The sequence below is a fragment of the Salarias fasciatus genome, chromosome 14 (assembly GCF_902148845.1).
Source record: "Salarias fasciatus chromosome 14, fSalaFa1.1, whole genome shotgun sequence".
NCBI classification, from domain to species: domain Eukaryota; kingdom Metazoa; phylum Chordata; class Actinopteri; order Blenniiformes; family Blenniidae; genus Salarias; species Salarias fasciatus.
Genome location: NC_043758.1, coordinates 34,894,316 through 34,913,455, shown reverse-complemented (window position 1 = coordinate 34,913,455; position 19,140 = coordinate 34,894,316). Strand labels below are relative to the sequence as shown.

Genomic DNA, 19,140 nt, shown 5'->3' with positions numbered 1-19,140 from the left:
TGAACTCTGGTTGTGGACGTGATGCGGAGAGATACAGACGAAGCAGCTGCGTGAACAGGGTGTGCTTGAATGCAGCTGACAGTGACGGTCGTGGCTGGAGAGGATGCAAAAGTGAGTCAGAAATCAAAGGGTCTATATTCAAAGTGAAACTCATTGAAAACCTGGTCACCTGGTTGGTAAATACTGAGATCTTTTTAGCATTCTACCCACTCTGATCATTACGCTGTGCCATAATTACCTCCACGAACTGTTGTTTTCTTGGATGAACTTTTCCCATCATCTATAAACTGAGACGATATTATCAAGAATGATTACCCTGAGAAACACAAACAAATGTTTGGGGGAAACCTCTGAAGCAGAGGGCCTTTATGCAGTTATGACACACGGCGGTCAGTTAAATATGATAAAGTTCTTCAGTCAGCCATGAACGGATCACACAAATGTTGTGATTTAGTCATTTAGCACTTCGAGCACAACAACATCATCATAATCCACTCATGGACGAGACAAGCAGTGACTCATGGGCAACCTGTTACTACACCTGCCAAGCAAATCCCTCCGTATTTACCGTTTGCCTGCAACATCAGCTTATCATTTCTCTGCATATCAAATGCACCAACACATAACCAGTGCACGATTTCCAGTCTCCTACCAGAAAAGGGGCTACTTTTCTTCTTGAAACGGCTGTTTTCATTCACTTGGTTTCATTACAAGCCTTCCTGCTATCGCTGTCCATACAAAAAGAGCAAGGAAAGCCCAAGGTTGTGCTTTGCATTCTTTGAGACAGACTGGCGAGGCGTGGTCGGTCTTCACAACAGCTCCACGGAGGACGACAGATGGCACGGAGGCACCTTATGACACAACGAGAGCCTCCACGCACACACGCACACACAGACACACACACGCACACGCACACACACACACACCTTATTGGCCAATGAGAGGCTGATCGGTAAAAATAGACACTGGGACAGGACTAGCCTCTGGAGAGCTAACTACTCTGTTTCTTGGGGCTGGAATCTCCAGAGACGTCGACAGAGAGGAAAGACAGCCACTGCCATTAATCCAGGCACTTAGAAAACAGGTTTGTGATAAATTACACAGGGGTAATCCTTTCTTTCTGCCCGTACGCCTACTCATTATACAAGTAATAGGACTCTCGCTAAGGTCCAGCTTCAGTTAAGTGGTCTGAAATAATTGAATTATCAGTGGACACGCATGGATTTGAGGGTCATATTTAGGAACATGAACTGATGAAATGCAAAACCATTTGGAGGTGATTACTAAATTTGCAATGTATGTTATTAATCTGACCTTGTGATTACAGTTCTTCGTCTGAAAGTAACAGCTCCACATCGCTTCCTGCTAAACCCTGCAAGCTCAAGTCTGAGGTAGAGCCAACATAATATACGCTGCACGTTTGAGCCTCAGTCCGCTGCATGTTCTCTTACAAATCCTGTGAGCTGCAAGACTGAAATAATGCTGTCGGGAATAAAGAGCCCAGGAAACTCACAAACCCCCCCAAAAAATCAAGTTATTCTTCGTAGCACAATGTACTCAGCTGAAGTTTTCATGTAAATGCGGGTATCATCTGTTCACAAGGTCTTAAATCTACAATATGTAATATTTCAGTTTATTATAAATGAGTGCAGCCTGGAATATTAAGAAGAACTTCACCAAACAGAAGTCGTAATAGCAACTCAAGCCTAATAATGAGCTGTGCTTTCAAAGTCAGGTAGTTTTCCAGCTTATACCCTGGTTTGGGTTCGGTTCGGGGAGTAGGGATTCACAACACAACACCACCTGTACTTCTGGGCTGCTACACAGTGGTATAGTCTGCATGAAAAGCAGCTTCACACTATTTATCATCTGCAACTGCCAACCAAAACAAAGAGGCTCACACTAAAAGACAGCCTGGACTTCAGCCCCAACACACAAGATTACTAAAAAATTTGAACATGGAAGCTACAGGAAACCAAAGGAGTTGACAACATCAAAGAAAATTATTAATATTATTGTATCTGATAAGTGATTTGTGTCTGTTAACAAGTGTTTAGTCTCATTTAATCTTTTCATTGCAAGTGATACGTCGCTTTGGACAAAAGCGTCTGCTAAATGAAATTGCAGAAGTGATACTATTAAAATTTTTAAATGTCCAAAAGTTCCGATCTGAACTTAGAGGAGAAACGTTTCATTCCCTTCAGCTGAACTGGAAATTTTAGCAGAAACCCTGAACATTCTAGGAAATAAAGAATGAGAAAAACAACGTGGTTTGACCCAGCTGAAGGTGAGCACTCCAGCATTAACCTTTCCCTACTATTATCTATTATCAAACTTACAGGAATAACAACAGTTTTCAGAGCAGCTCATGTTCGTCTGAGTTTCCTGGATAAAATGATGCAGGGTTATATATGCAATCTCTCTGTGTGATTTGGTGAAAACACAAATAATTTCATTACTCCCCCAATTTTCATGTGTAAATGCAGAAATTTCAGACGAGCGGTCAAAGTGAGTGAGCAGCCGATAGCTTTTTCTGTCCCGACCGCACTGTTCTGAGAGCAGTAACCTGCAGCCAGAGACACACAGCCACGGCCGATCAAATGTGCATGTAAACAGATTAACTCGAGAAGACCTGAGCCCAATTATTTTGTGTGAGTAAACACGGCGTGCATCGTACCCCTGCGTGCACGCCGCTGCTTCCAGAAAGCAGCTGTCCTCTGCTTGTTTAAACTGTGATCTCTTTGAGACACTAACCAACTAACCACAGCAGTCACGGCTCGGCGCGTGCCGGAAGAGTTGGAAAACATGTCACCTTATCATTGAATAAATAGCCACTGCCCGGGGCAACACAGCAGCTCCGCGAACACAATGTCACATGTTGCGACAGGATTTCAACAGAACGTTCCTCTGAGCTAATTTCCTAATTAATTTCCATGAGAAAATTAGGGTACAAACAACAGTGGAACATTTTAACACATCAAGTTTCCATGATTGGAACAGATAATACAACTAAAGTGATTAATTTCTTCAATGTGATTTTTCACACATTATTCATTAACACGTTCAATAGTTTTGACATACAGTGAATCGATGAGAATATACAGAAGAACCCAACACAACAAAGCCAGTTTTTCCTAAGTAATGGGAAAACCAGCAGGCTACTGTGATATACCTGGCAGAGAGGGATGTAATAAACACTTCTGAATCCTATAAATATTGCAATATAACACTCAAAGTGAATCCCTGGCAAAATATGACAGAGATAGTTGCTTATCTCTGTGACTCAGCCTCCCTATTGTATCAATATAGCAGTAACCCTGCATGAACATATTTTCCAATATGCTGGAGACCGGCCGGCGCTCTGAACGCCGGCGCAGCTGATGTCAGACATCTTCAGTGCTTCGGCACAGTAACTCAGATCCAGTGGTGAAACCGCGCCCTGACCCTGTTCAGTCAAAATGTGTTTTAGCGGCGCGTTGCCGCAGCCACTGAGGCAGAGAAAGCAGCCATGTGCTGTCACACGACGGGGAACAGTCCTTCACAGCCTCTCTCTGCACTAATGGTGGCTGTTGTGAAGGAATCTCCGGTGGGAGTCGATACGCAAGTCGCCAGCGTGCCATTGAGGATACAGCGGATGATTAGTGTTTGCTAACAGCTGACAAGTGGCACGGCCACGGATTCTATTAGATCAACATTTATCCAAATGGTGATTCATTAAAATGCCTGGTATCGTGCACAGCCTTCCTCTGCCTGGACTTGTCTTAAGCACAAGAAAGCCTAATTAGAGCGATAAGATGTGAGGAAAATAGCGTTTCACCCGAGGCGCGATTTGTGACAAAACCAGAGGGAGTGATGTTTCCAGGAAGGGGAGGGCGGTCGGGGGGAGACGTTTCCCCAGCACAAACTGTCCTACGGAATTTTAAAAAATTAATTAATAGATTTTAAAACAAATCTAAATTGTGATCACATGAAAATAAATGTGATTTTTGTTATTGCTGTAACGTAATGTGAAAGTGATGAAGACAACAAAAAAAAACAAAAAAAACAACCATTTTCAGCTGCAGGGCTTCATATAAACTTGTATTCAACTCCATTTTTCAGTAAAAGTCTGCTACCATCCACTTTATTCTATATGTATCCCATTACTGTTTGGAATAATGTTAAACTTTAAGAGGTTTTTCTGCTGAAGTAGCAATGGACAGATAAACGTTTATGTCACTCGCACTGGAAAAAAAGTGTGGAGGAGAGTGTACGAGGGTTATCAAAAAGTACGATTCTACACTGAACAGTATTGGGAAGAAAAAAAAAAAAAAAGCCCTACCGAGGTCTGGGGAAAGTCTCTGCTTTAACCAAACAGAATATTTGCTCAGGGCTACATAAGAAAAATTAAGATTTTGCATTAATATTTTAAATATCTGACAAAAAAAAAATTCAAAACAGAGATAGCATCTACAGTATTATCTGATGGAATAATCACACAATGCTATACTTAATACAACTGTGGAACAACTTTGGTGATTTTATGACCATCTGAGCATTATCAGAGATTATAAAACACACGAGAGTGTCACAGAAGAAGATATGCAGCAAGCTGTCGGATACCATTCTTGGTCATTTCCTTTTTTGCTCAGTTTCACACCTCGATCTAACTAAGTGGTGGTTATTCTGCACCCACCAGGATTTGATACTGATGTCTATTCTTCCACCCATGAACTGCATTAAGAGAGTCACCACATCGGAGCTCGTTTCGATCAAACTAAACCTGCAGAGACATCGTCAAATGAATGAAGTTCATGTCCATTTGGCTTTTTCTTCTCATTTTCCAAGATTTTTAATGGTGCTTAGATAACCTCAACCCGATGGTCACTGGGACTGCTGATGGGAGATAGTTTTGTTTGCTTCGGAGGGGCCTGTCATCTACTTGTGCGCTCTGTGACATCCAGGCAAAAGATGCACGATGGGGTTCATGACACATCCGGCTTCTGCTGGCAAAGAGAGCAAGACGGGCTTTCAGGCAGTGGAAGTCAATGAGTCATACTGAGAGGAGATCCTTCAGGGAGGAGCGTGAGAGACATGGTAAAATAGACCGAGACAGACAAGCAGACAAGAGGCCAAATACACAGCGTACACTCCAAAAACATGTTGAGCTCAAAAAGACGGCAGAGCATTGTGAAAGTGCTGTTTGCATATTCCATGTTCAGGCGGCTCCTTTCAATGAAAAGAAACCATCTTGGATCGACTAAGTGGTCCACAAAATACACCCATTCAGCTGAATGTTTCACATAAGTATGTGACCTTGCACAGTTTTTCCCATCCTTCCTTCTCTTTTATCTGCTCTTTCCATTTTCTCATCTAATACTTAAACTATGAACTGATATCATGAGGGTTTAGAACTAACATTTCGACATGGCGCTGGTTTCCAAAACAGTACAACCAAGAGACTCTGAAGAAGAATTCAAAGAAAAAGTAGTGCTCCGATGACTCATCTGTAAAGTGTTTTTTTTTTTTTAATTTTAATATCACACTTGGACCATCCTATTCAATTAAGTAATGGATTTGTCGTATCACTTGTCTCAGGGGTGAAGAATTGTTCCTCAACTCATCTGCTACTCTTTATCAACAGCTGCTAATTCATGATTAATTTAGATTACGTGAAGGAAAAGAATGAAGGTTAATGGCTTTTACAGGTATTACTGCGATTAATAACCATTATCACAATATTTAATAACCAGGATCAATTTGGTTGTAATGATGGTGCTTTATTATGGAGTACTACTACACCAAGCAACAAGAAAGTTTACACAATTAATCACAGTCAGCGGCATCAAGCTGCTTGATCACATCAAAAGTTTTAATGTGAGGGCTGATAGGAGGATAAATCCGTAAGGTTATGAGGTTTGCATTTATAAAGATGAAACATGGACAGCGATCCAGTGTGGTGCTACAGCTGAGGTGAGGTTTGAGAGTTTTGACGCACATCGCACTGCATAATTGAATAAAGAGTCAACTCTAAATTTAACCATGACAGTGAGAACAATTCAGCTGTGAGACCGCCAAAAGACTCCCATCACGGTGATTTATGTAATTGTATCTTCATTTTTATGAGGACCGTGTCAGAAATGTCCAGTATGCTGGGCGCCGTCATCCATGGCAGAGCCTGCAGGACGCAGACTCATGTGTGAACCCTGGCAGGATGGGATACGTGCAGGATTTCACCGACCAGCGGAAGACTTTGGCGTCCTGCCTGGCTGTTTTTACGCAGCACCTGAGCCACACGGAGAGGAAAACACAAGATGCTGACAGTATTTTACCACTCTGGAAAGAAAACAGAACTCTCCTGGAACAAACACAACACCATATTTTTTGGAAGTTTGACAGGGGAGTAGATAAGTGTTCACAACATCAAATGTTTTCTGGTGAATGAAGAAAGTGCTGCTACAGCTACAATTTCCCAGAGAGAGAGAGGCAATTGTTTGTACCTTTGAACTCAAGAATTTTTAAGTCTACAAATAGGCAGTAGTTTTGAACCATAAATTTTTGGTTCACCCAGTTTTCCCTGTACAACTGCTGAACCCTCGCACATGGACATGTGCCATCAGCGAGGAAATGAATTCATGAGTGAAAAGAATTCCTCGCTCCTTCTTCAAGAACAGTTCAGCGCCCTGCAGGCCGAGCGACCCCATCGGCACCACGGCTGTTTACTCGACAGTAAGTACTGCACACACTCGATAGTCCAGATGCAGCAACTTCTCACGAGGTCGGTGAGAAGGTGGAGAGACGCTCCTGTGAACCCTTCCAAACATGGTCAGGGGGTTAAAGAAGAGCAACTCTTCCACACATTTGAATCTGAGGTTCAGCAGCAGCCACAAGGTCATTTTCATCACCTTCAAGTGGGCTGAAAAAAAAAATCTAAAATCTGGGCTGCACTCATCACTCAAGCTGTTCACAGGCAGATTCAGTCAACAATGAAAAATCACATTTTCTAAGTCTCTTTATATCACGTTTGTATGATAACAGCACACAGGTTGCATGGCAATCCAGGACTTTGGTTGCAGTTTAAATTTTCAACACCTTCTCTGACATTTTAAATGAGAGAACCGCCAGCAGACTACGCCATAATGAAAAAACTTCCATTAGCTGCAGTCCTGCTGAAGGAAGAAAGAAGCAGTCGTGCAGTGGTTCAGAAAAGCTGCTACCAAGCCCGACCACATCCAAACAGCCCTCAGCATTTCAGAGCAAATCCCATCCATCACCTGCAGCCTGCCACCGAGGACATAACTGGACTCCTCCAGTCTCCCCCGACTCTGAAATAGACTATTGAATCTTCCAGCCAATCAGAGGAGTCCTGTTTTCTGCTCCTAATGATACCGATGGTTAATGTTGGAAATCCGGGCTTCCAGATAAAAACACCTTCAACTGATGCTTCACAGCCTCTGAAAATTACCCGACGCCTAAACACCAGCAGTTACGTCTAATTGGCTTCGATACCTGTGCATTGAAGGTCCCCGGTAGACAGAGGGAATCTCTTTATGTGTTACACCTTGCTCGTGATGCTGCTTTTCTAGGAAAAAACAAGACTGTTAATCTGTGTGTGTGTGTGAGAGAGAGAGAGAGCGAGAGAGGAAACACGGCTGAATACATTTCTGTTACAAGTTGCAAAAAACCTTAATTTAAAGTGGAGTGCTCATCAAAATAGGAAAAACACTCCTGTTGCGAGAGTCCAGGCAGTAATAAGGATAATGCAGAGGGGATGGTGTAATTTCCTTCATATTACTCATTCATTATTCAGTGGGATCAATCACCGCAGGCCTGCATGTGCTGTCCAGATAGAAAAGGTCAAAGTGGATGCTTAGATCTCAGGCTGAGCTGCGTGTCAGGATTATTACTGTGGCAAAATGTAATTTGACTGTGTGAAATCTCCAGAACAGCCCAGTCTTTAGACATATACGCACGGGAGTCGCTGCACAGAGGAGTATCAATCAAATCACAGAAAAAAAAAAGTGTTAAAATACAACCGAAATGTTCACATATTATGGCAGTAGTGTCTGATGCTGATGTGTCTGACACTGAGTTTTGAGTTTTGATATTAAAAGCAGTTCCTCCTCGCTATCTTTGGACATGTTCATTACATAATTTTTCGATTACTGCGTGTGAATGAGAATGAAATGAGGTTAAATCCCAGCTGCAGTGATATCGCTTTCTACATTCTTCTACTCCTTCGAGTGCTTTAAGAAGTCCTAATGCTAAAACATTTACCCATAAAACACTATCAACTTGATAATGGTGTGACACATTGCTCATCCCTGCAGCTCCAGGCTAATAAACTTACAAAAAAAAAAAAAAAAGCTGGTTATCTTGTGGTGAGTCGGCACATTTCCCATGAATAAAAAGTGATTTTCATGAAAACCACGAGTCATTTGGGTACTCATACTCTTAATTCACTGCTTTAAATTAGTGAACATGATGGCACGTTGCACTGGTGTGAACGCGTCGAACGGTGTCTTCTACAGGCGGGCCGGGTCTGGTCTGTGTGGGACTCACTGCCGTCCTTTCAGCACTGGATCGGGCTTGTTGAATGGATGAGATAGAGCTATTGCTGCTAATGCTTCCCAGGAGATAGCGCCGTCTCAGTGTGATCTAATTAGAGATTAAAACCAAGTTTTTCACTGCACTAATTTAGGGACAGACTTTCAGTCGGCCACTTTTTGGACACACAGACATTGTTTACTGTTCATATTTTCTCAATAACAGGGATGTGTGCAATTGATGGAGTAAATGATTAAACTTCCAAATAATTGCTGGTTTTCTACCAGAAACATTTAGAACCATAATTTCATTCAAGGTTGCTCAATTACCTGTCATTGCAGCTGCCCTCCACTAGTCAGGCCTCAGAGAAATTAGTCAATAAGCACATCCCTAATCAATAACTTCACCAGGTTACGTGTTAATGCGAGGGAAAAAGAGTTAAGAAGCATTAATTCTCCGCAAGCCCACCTTTGTGACGGCGCGTTTATACAAGATGCATGGACGACATTAAATATTAACCGTTTCACAGCACGTTCCAGCATCATTCACCCAGACAGCGTCACGCTCACAATGATAGATCTAATTTGCAGTTGTCAACATGCATGATAAAACACTGCCAGGCATTATGAAATTAGTGGGTAGATCCTCTTTGGAGTTCATCAGCAATAGATCTCTGATGTGCTGTGTATGGGTGGGCAGTGTTTCATCCTCCCACTTCAGATGAATTACTCATCTAACAATCAGAGACACAAAGGACAGGCCATTTTATTCATGTTTTCCAAGCTTCTACAACTCTTGGGTTGGAATATTGTTGTCGTGGCTCTGAAACACCTTTGGGAGTGGGGGCAGGTCCGGTGAGGAGATATCTGGATTCTCTTCTATAATAGATACAAAGCTACAAAATGAGGTTACATCAAACCCCTCCGCAGCAAGGTCACAACAATACAAAGTAACTGACAGATCCATGTCTTCCACAACCGATTGAGAAGTGATCCCGGGTCAGAATCGAATCCCACATGCCCCCATTTGACCTGAAAGCCTCTGTCTCCGTCTTATCTAAATCTGCACGCTGCTGCAGAAAGACAGCGGCCTGGTTGCCAGTTCAACTTCCCTTTCCGACATTAAAGTTGCAGCATTTCTTTAGCACTGTGATTTTTCTTCTGTTTAAATGGGATTGTTGGCGTTCCTCGTCTTGCGGCCGGGGAGCAGGTACAAGATGTGCTTGCTGGAGTATGAAGGATAGGGGGCATGTTGGAAGCTAAAGTGGCGACGTGGAGCGCGGCGGGCAGAACGGAAAGCACTATTTGTGAGCAACAGTTGCGACTTACGCGCAACCACTTCAGCTTTGACATTCTGTCTTGAGCAACACCAGCTTGGACTTTAATGACTCACTCCGCAGTTTTTCCAAATGTCATGTGGTTTGCATTTGGAATTAGTCTTGTCCGTTTCAAGCCTTTTTTTTTTTTTCTTTTCATAAGTCAACCTATTTTTACCATTCGTCGTTTTCATAATGACTATTTACATACAGAGCGCAATGTAGAATTGCAGGCCTTCACAGCATAATGGGAATATTATGCAAGATTGTGCAATGAAGTGGGCTGCATGGTGTTGTAGTCGTTAGCGCTGCCTCCCTCCCCGCAGCAACAAGATCCCCAGTTTGACTTCGGTCTTTTACGCCTCTCTGTATGGAGTTTGCATGTTCTTGCTGTCAGTGTGTGAGGTTTTTCTCTTCCATGACACAGAAGATTTCCTTCCACAGTCTTAAAACATGGTATCTGAGGTCAACTGGTGGCTTGAAATTGACCAGAGCTGCGAACATATATGATCATTTGTCTCTGTGTTTGCTCTGTGATGCACCTGTCCGCTGTGTAACCTGCCTTTTCACCCAGAGTCAGGTAGGACCAGTTCCAGCACGCCATGACCCCGAGTTGAATGAATTAGTATAGAAGATGGAGGGATTGGTGTGAAATGAAGTCAGTGTGTTGGTGTGTTAAACAATAACGCTGTGCGTACAGACGTCATGCCACATGAGGGGTTTAAAAGCAGCCTGAACTCCAGAATGAATCAAACCCCATGTGAATCTCCAGTATCAACCTCTACGTCTGTCTTCACCTCATACACTAAAATATAAGGAAATCTACTCTATACTGAAAACCAATGATGGATAAAGCTGACTGCGTGTGTGTGTGTGTGTGTGTGTGTGTGTGTGTGTGTGTGTGTGTGTGTGTGCGTGCGTGCGTGTGCGCGCGTGTTAGTTTTTCAGCAAGTGTAAATATATTTGGTGACAGATCAAATGTTTATCGTGAATTCACAACACTGCGATGGAAAACAGCATTTCACATCCCCCTGTCATTTATTCATCACACCTACACACACACCTGGTTCACAAATCATCTGCTCTGTTTGATTTCAAAGGACTCTAACAACAATTAAAAAAAAAAAAACCCACCCTAACTACAACTTTTACATCCTGAACAGACACCGTTCCCAAATGAAGCCAAACAATTAGACAATCCTAGTGGGACCTGTGTGATAGATTTATTTCAAAATATCTTATGTTACAAGTGTACCGAAGTTGCCTGGCGGTGGCGGAGCCTGCAGAGAAGTATAATGCTAGTGGGTGACACACTACAGCGACTGCATGAAAAGAAAGCCCGAGGCGAGGCAAAGCAATTCAGATTTGCACTGCTCCATGCATGCTGCATCCTACAGTGTCTCAGTAATGAATGCAGCATGAGGTGCATGTATGCATGAGGAGTCACACACACTGCTTCCCTTCACACCGCACAAAAGAAGTGGGGAGCTAAATCCTAGCCAACAGCGTGTTGCTTTATTTCCGTAAGATTAGCCACTCATTTTCCTTATATCAGACATACTGTAAGCTCAGTAAGACCCAGTAAGCTCGACTTGAGAAGACTCCAGCGTGTCTAAAGTGGGACACCGCTCCTCCGGACGTCGATGGTGACATGATTATGAACTCATCTCCTTTTCCAGGGGGCCACAGGGGCCACAGTCAAGCCTGTGATGACTTAGTTTGGGCCACAGGAGTCTTGTCCTTTCCTGCTTCTCTCACTGCCAAATAAGACCCAGAAAAGCCAAAGCGAGCCGCGAGGTGTTCTCACTTCTTCACAGCTCGAGCAGAAGAAGAAATCTCTCTGTATTTTCAGCCTGAAGAGAGGACAGGTAACATTTTGTAAGTGCACCAAGCGATGATGAGAGGGGCTGGTCCAACCTTTGGCAGACTTAGGATGAAAATTAAAACTGCAGCGCTGACAAAGTTCAAAGTCATTTCCAGCGTTAATCATTCCGAGTGAAGAGAAGTCGTTCAAAAAAAAAAAGGTTTTTAATAAGCATATCTGACTGAAAGCACCACTTAAAACAACACTATCAGCGTTAAGCTGTTTCCACATTCCAGGCAAATAAATTGATAATTAACAAAACTTTTCCGATCTGAAATAATCCTTCTTTCTGTCAAACAAAGAAACAGCTTCAAAGATGAGCTTAATGAGTCTGAAGCCTAAACGCTCATCGGTATGGGGCTGCAGGTCCAATGGGACCCAGCGTTCACACTGCTGGCCTCTTTTTTTTTTTAATTTGATGAATGACAAGGACGTCCTGCTCTAATTTCCCGAGACTCTTAGAACCGAAGCATGTTTTTCATTTGGCCAGGAGCGATCGGAAAGTGGATCTGCGAGGATGAGAATCACCACCTGAGAAGCGGTTCGATCAGTGGATATCTTCTGGGGGAGGTTCGCTGGGGGGCAGCAGCAGGGGAAACCACAGGATCTGGATCGTGCCTTTTCCCTACACGAATTTCTCCATTTAAATATTTTAGAAAGAAAATCATGAAAAAGGAATGAGTGTTTGGTAAAACATACCGCTTATCAATTTATCATTTTGTTGAGACGGCTGCAAGAAACATAGACAGATTTGAACAGTCATGCTTTCTCTTGCCTATGGATCCCAAAAATCTGAAAAACATTAGGAAGGCCAGCACGAAAACATCACTGTGAGACAAAGCATGTGTCCCTTGAGAATTGGGGGATGTGCACAATGTGCTTCCAGCTCTGAGGGGGGGCTCGTCCTCTCATATTTTCTAAACTCCAGGTGAAAAGTGGGCTTTCGGTGTTCAAATAGAGTGGAAACAAGACACACAGGGCGCTCGTCTCCCAGGCGCCTCTGTTCATTGCTATGTTTAACCTGTTTCATACTCCCAAATTAAACCCGATTAATATAAATCCCTGTTATAATAAGTCAAACCTCACAGGGATAAGGCATGAGGATGCAATCACAGCAGAAGCTAATCAGTGAAAGAGACGACTGCCAAGCCCACAGCCAGCTCCTGTGAGCCAACCCCGAGGAAAGGATGTTGACGCTCCTCCTACAGAGCCTCTCCGGGTCACGTGCACGTGTAATGTCATCTTTTTAGCGTCCTTGGGCAGTGAATCTCCTCTCAACCCTCTCAGACCTGGATCTGTCTCATCCGCTCCCCGTCAACAAACCGTCAAATGATCCTGACGAGAACAAAACCGCAGCAGCCCTCTCGCTTCCCCACTTCCTAATTCCGGATGAAAACCTTGGACTTTGCCTGATTGTTGAAAATCAACTGCGAGACACGAGAGAGCCACAGGGGCTGCGGTTTGATTTATATGTTATGTTAACCGTGACACAGTTAGCAGCATTTTTTTAAACATGTGTGGTCTGAATAGATAAAATACTGGAGCACTTCAAACGTGAAGCGCTGACAGTTGTTTTCTTGAAATTGTCTCCCACTGCAACAGCTGTTTGTCTCCATCATCTGTTACATTCTGAAACAGATTCTGGTTCAATAAACATCCTCCACAGCTTAGCGGCAGCTTGTCAGGAGACACTCTCATGCTGGCAGCTTTAGTTATTTGATAAGACAAAACAAAAATAACAGAAATAGTAGTTGAAAAGCTGAGATAAAACTTTTACTCACTTTCGTTGCTTCTTTTTTTTTGCGATATGTTTTCTCAAAATGTAAGTTTTAATAAAATTTCAAAAAGTATGTCTCGACGCCACACGTCAAACGTTCAGAGACGCTGCGGACGTTTGATATCTGGGTGTTTTTCAGGAGGATGATGAAATGTTTGTCTGACTGGACCAGCACAACACGAACAGCGTTACGGCGCATATGTAGAGCCGGGCGAAGATGAAACGACCGACTAAACTCAAGCATGGCTTCAGCTTGTCAAATTAGGCATTTGATGATTGTTTCTGTTTGCACAAATGGAAAAGCAGTAACGCTGGGCTTTTTCAGGCTTTTTAAAATTCTGTTTTCATTCCTTCAGGAACGGCAGTGTTTTCCAGTTAGGAGAGCATTTCATCACCAGAAACTGTCTAATAATATGGTGAGTGAATACAATTTGAACAATTCTGCGAGGCAGTATTTCAAATTTGATGAATAATAATCCACAATATTTCAGAATAGTTGTTATTCTGACTCATAATAGTTGTTTGGTTGCAGTTATGTTATGAATTTGGTGGGTTCTGTTGATTTTCCAGTTCTTTGAAGGAATTATCTGAAGCATTTTTTTTCTGGCGGTTCTATTTTTTACAGGCATAGCTGCAGTCTTTGTGTATCATTCTCTAAGGACTCTGTGAAAATGCAAGTGACCTGCACTCAACATTGTACCTCAGGGCATCCTCTGTAAACGCGCAGAAACAGCACCCGCTCCTGCAGCCGATCTGCTAAATGTGCAGCTCATGACACCTAACCATGGGAAATACTCTCAGTATGCTTGTATAACTGCAGCTTAGATCTGGAAAGAAACGCATGTTATCTTGTTTACATTTCAAACTGTGTGATTTCATGAGTTTCCGGTGCCAGAAAAAATCATGAATCACCAGTTTTGGTGAGTTATAAATAAAAAAGTAAGATAAATTCTGTAAAATATTCCCGTTAATCTGTAAGCTTGAAGCAAAAAAAACTTTTTTTTTCTACTGACGCCTCATTGTGAGGTAGGAACATACTGAGCTGAAGTACTATGGGTTCCATTCAGCCAGGGACAAACTGTAAAGGCCCCTGTACTCATTGGGGTTATGCAATTGCACAAGATGATTGGTAGTGCTCTCGCAGTCAGCTGAAGAGCAATCAACAGTTTTTAAAAGACATTGTGTGTGTTTTGGGTGAAAGGAGTATATTTTGGTAGTCCTCCCAAATAAATTCTCAATATGAGAAGCGGCGCTGCCAGCACACAATGTGCACACGCTCCCCTCAAAGCACTGCTTCATCAAGTTGGAGTTGTTGGACGTGTAGCTGTTGCTTTTGGCTGTGTTGATTTTCCATCCTCACAAAAATAAAAAATAAAAACAAAGTGGTGAGTAAAAAAATGTGTGAGCTCCAGTAAGTCGTCCTGCTGTCAGACATGCTCCATCTTTGTAAATGGAGCAGCCGAGGACTACGTCATCATTTCCACATGATCTGAGGGATGATGTAACGCAGGCTAAATAAAACAATCCTGCTGTAAAGTAGAGAGACGCAGCGCCCTGTTTGGAAGAGCTATGCATACGATAAGATGCAGAGCCGCACGTCATTAATCAGTCTAGCTGTCATCTGTGACTCATCTCCTATCTCGCCTAGTTTTGTTTAATTTCTCTCTCTTGGATTTCTGCGGGCTATATTTCATTTCCTGAAATTATTCCATACTCCAGCTATCAGTTCAAAGAGAAACAATTAATAATTATGTCAAGAGTCTCAACAGACCTGCTGAGCATGCAGCCATCAGAACGGGGAGCGGATTGAGCTAGAGGGTTAATCCTTTCTGAATCTCAGTGCTATCGTTAATACTGCAACCGTGCCTTATAATCATCTATTTAAACATGGATTTTTTTAATCCATGTTAAACTGGGAAAGATCATATGAATACCATTTAATATACTGTTTACATTGTTTTGTGTACAGAATTACACACGCAACAAAAGGCATTTCAATTAAAGGACTGCTGAAACATTTTCGTGGCAGTGATGGCGAATGTGTTACGTGTCAGCAGTTTATTAAAGGTAAACTCCCCTGTGCCGCCTGCAAAACACAGATACACTGAATGGGAAAATTAACTGCTTGTTAAACACGCTGCCAAGTAGAGACTGTAAATAATCTCTGCCATGACGCCAGATTTCATACTAAGGTGTCTGCACCGAGTCACATGACAGGGGAACCATCCGCATGATCAGGAGATTTAAGGATGGAAATTATGTGTCAAAAATGATGTTTAAAATTAAAAAAAGGGCCATATTCCCTGCTCTGAAATGCAGAGGCGTGTCCTTTAATGGTGCTGAAATAACGCCCCGGTAAGCCAAAGTGCAGCCTCACTGAAATGTCAACAACTCTGAGCTCAGGAGTGAATGCTAAATTTAGCAGCTTTATTTGACTTTATTGGACCCAGAAGGCCACTAACATCCTCCAGCTTTCAGGGGCATGGTCATGCTCGGCATAGCTGAGTAGCCACTTGACGAGCCGTCTGGACCACCCCAAAGAGGTGAGCCCACAAGTGATAAAGACCTGTTTATGTACCAGATATTTTCACTAATGCTCTCAGCTGTCATTTTCAGCATTTGTTGTATGTGCTGTGAAGTTGAGACACAACAGGAAATTGCTAAAAGCCATCAAGTTTGATTCTGCTCAGCCCCAGTCAATATACGAGCAGTTGTGACAATATCTCTTGTTGTGACATGAAAATTGAGGTCTTAAGTCACGCCATGAGGGGTGCTTGCAAAAAGCAGTGGTGACAATCTTGTAAAAACAGATAGCCTGAGATCATCTTTTGACAAGATTAACATCCTGCTACACCTCAGCGTGCGACTGCTCCGACAACCTTCCCGATGGGACTGTCGGGGGAAATGCTGCCACGATCAAGACGATACCGTCGCTGCACCTAAATCATAGGTTGCAGATTGCAGATAAAACGAAGGACCACGCCCACATTGTCCATCTACCTCTGTGCCTGGCTTTTTTTTTTTTTAACTCTACACACAGTGCCAGATGTGGAATGATAGCGTTGGGTTCAGCCCCAGTCAGCTGCAGCAGCAGATATTCCATAAATAGTTTTCCTCTCTAATGAGTTAGCAACGCAAAGCGGTCACTACAGAAGGTGGGGTAGTTAATAATCCAGCTCTGAATCAAGGTAATCCACTTTACAGGTAAATAGCTTCCTGAGATCATGACCATATGAGCATCATGAGCCTTTTGTCTCACTCAGAAACAAAATCCGCTGGAGACCGGAGCTTCAGAACTCATACCTACTGTATATAGGTCACCGCCTCCGACATGATTCAGGTAAACCATCTTCAACATGTATAATGGAAATGGAAAGAAACCTTTAAATCCGCTTACGACTGATTAGTACAGCTACCCAATCTGGAAGCACTTCAAAGAAATGATGAGAAGATTTTCGCAGCTAATTTACAAAGTCTGACAAGTAAATTCTTCAAGCACAAAACATCCCAGTCCCGAGATACTCCATGACTTTTTTTTTTCAATAAATTGTACACAAGACATTTAATGGCTCATTTGATTCTGAATCTCATTTTGAATGTTGTTTGTGTAGAAAAATCGATACCGGCAGAGCTGACGTTTTTGATTTCTTCAGCTATTGTACAACCACAATAACAACATACTCAATTTGGTGCGACTCTAATCACAGGACTGGTAGTTATTTCTCACCGCTGCAGATATACAGGCGGGAGTATCAGCCGCACACAAACTTCAAAAGGCAATCTCTCGCCAACAGAATAGAATATTTTTACAGTCTGAAGCCTCTGAAGCATGTGGTGCTTTCATCAGTCTAGATGTTCATTTGCAAGCTGTCATTTATAAGACTGGTATATTTCAGTGTGTCTAGATGAGGAGATGTGCAACAAAACAGTTGAACAATCTTCCCAGTCCAGTGAAGGAGGACGTGCAGGTGCATGGCGCTTCCCATTAAAGGCAGGGAGGTGGTATTACGGTTAGGATGCAGTGAGGAACACCCCTGTGCATATCGGCTTGTACATGAAGGATTAAAAGGCTATCCCACGACAAAGCTGAGCTGAACAAGGCTGAAGGTAACCACTCCAAACACCTCGACCCTCAATTCACCGACCTTAATCAAATGGCACGAGACGTTATTAAAAAAAAAAAAAAAAAAAAAAAGAAGCAATTTCGCACAAAACTCCTCCAATTAAACTTACATAATGACACATTATACCAACTTAGAGGATCTCGTTTCAAAGCCTTTATCGTGGCATGGGATTACATAACAGATGATTCAGAGTAGAAGTTGTGTTCGCAGAGAAATAAACCACCAGCTCCCCTGACACGCGCATTCATTGTCAACATCTCCTCCTCCTCCTCCTCCTCCTCTTCCTCAGTGCAGTCCTCACACCTGTGCACAAGGACAGGTGCGAGCGAAATACGTTTTATTCCGCATAAATATACACATGAACTGAGATGGTGAGTAAGCCCGGGAGGCTGTGTGTGTGTGTGTGTGTGTGTGTGTGTAGATGTGTGTGCGCGCATCAGCATCACTACCCATCATCAACAACAACACGTCCCGTGCAGGCAGACCCACGGCCCACACCGACACGACCTCACGCGACGAGAAAAAAAAATGTCGTCCTCGCGCCTCCTGTGCCACCCCCACCCCCACCCCCCTCATCCGCGTGATGACATTTTTTTTTTTTTTTTTTTTTTTTTAAAGCATGGAGCTCATATTTTATTTAACGTGCAATAGTGTAAAGTCAGCGCGCGGGCTCGTCACGCGAGAAGAGGAGCCTCGCAATGCCCCGCTGAGTGTATGGAAATAGTGCGACCGTGTTTTAAAAGACACAGTAAGCTAATTAGCAGCAGCGCAGCAATGTTACAGTCGCACCTGCTAAACAGAGCCTGCGGGCGGAGGAGGAAGAGGAGGAGGAGGAGGAGGACAGGAGGACAGGAGGAGAGGAGGAGGATGCCTGCGGTCCAGCGAGTGCACAGACGGGATGTCCACAACAGAGCTTTACAGAGTTAAGAGTTCAAAATGAAAAGGTTTCTTCTTCTTCTTCTCCTGTTCTTACCTGTGCAGCCCACAAGAAGCAAGGCGAGATAAATATCCCGTGGCTGGACCATCGCAACTCCCCGAGTAGCGTGGACGTGAAACGCCGCAGCTCAGTGTCCGTCTCTCCCTTGCGGTGTTGCCCTCGGGTTCTCCTCGGCTCCCTCAGCAAGTGTTCATCCTAATCTGAGTATCTGAGCGGGTCGGTGATGAGTGTCAGCGGCGGCGGCAGCAGCGGCGGCGCGGTGACAGGCAGCGGTCGGAGATTAGCGGCGATGAGCGCCAGTGCACAGTTCAAAGTCTGACTGACAAGCGGAGCCTGCTCACACACGCGGATCACTCCGCGCGGCCGGAATGAAGGACCGCCCGTCAAATAGTCCCACAAGGGAGAGCAGGCTCAGCGGAATTCCCATTAATAAGATAAATAAACACTTCGTCAGGGATTTAAACAAACACGCACACTGAAGCAGCAGAGTTGAAAAAAAATGTTTGTGACATGGCTTGTGAAGCTTTTAAGTTATTTATCTCATTTGTCTTCCAAAATATAGATCAGGAGTGTCAAACATAAGGCCTGTGGGCCATA

At 43.3% G+C, this 19,140-nt stretch overlaps 1 protein-coding gene across 13 annotated transcripts in view; it reads right to left on the bottom strand.

Annotated features, from left to right (window-relative positions):
- Nucleotides 1-18,864, bottom strand: part of ncam1b (neural cell adhesion molecule 1b) — an 80,909-nt gene extending 62,045 nt beyond the window's left edge. For 7 of the 13 annotated variants that reach the window (XM_030108495.1, XM_030108494.1, XM_030108497.1 and 4 more), the window contains exon 1: nucleotides 18,580-18,863. In XM_030108495.1, coding sequence (XP_029964355.1) covers nucleotides 18,580-18,631 — 52 coding nt within the window. In that variant the 5' untranslated portion in view covers nucleotides 18,632-18,863. Of the gene's footprint in view, nucleotides 1-18,579 lie in introns of all 13 variants that reach the window. The other 6 variants (XM_030108493.1, XM_030108496.1, XM_030108499.1 and 3 more) reach the window with 3 other exon arrangements.
- Between the last annotated feature and the right edge of the window lie 276 nt (nucleotides 18,865-19,140).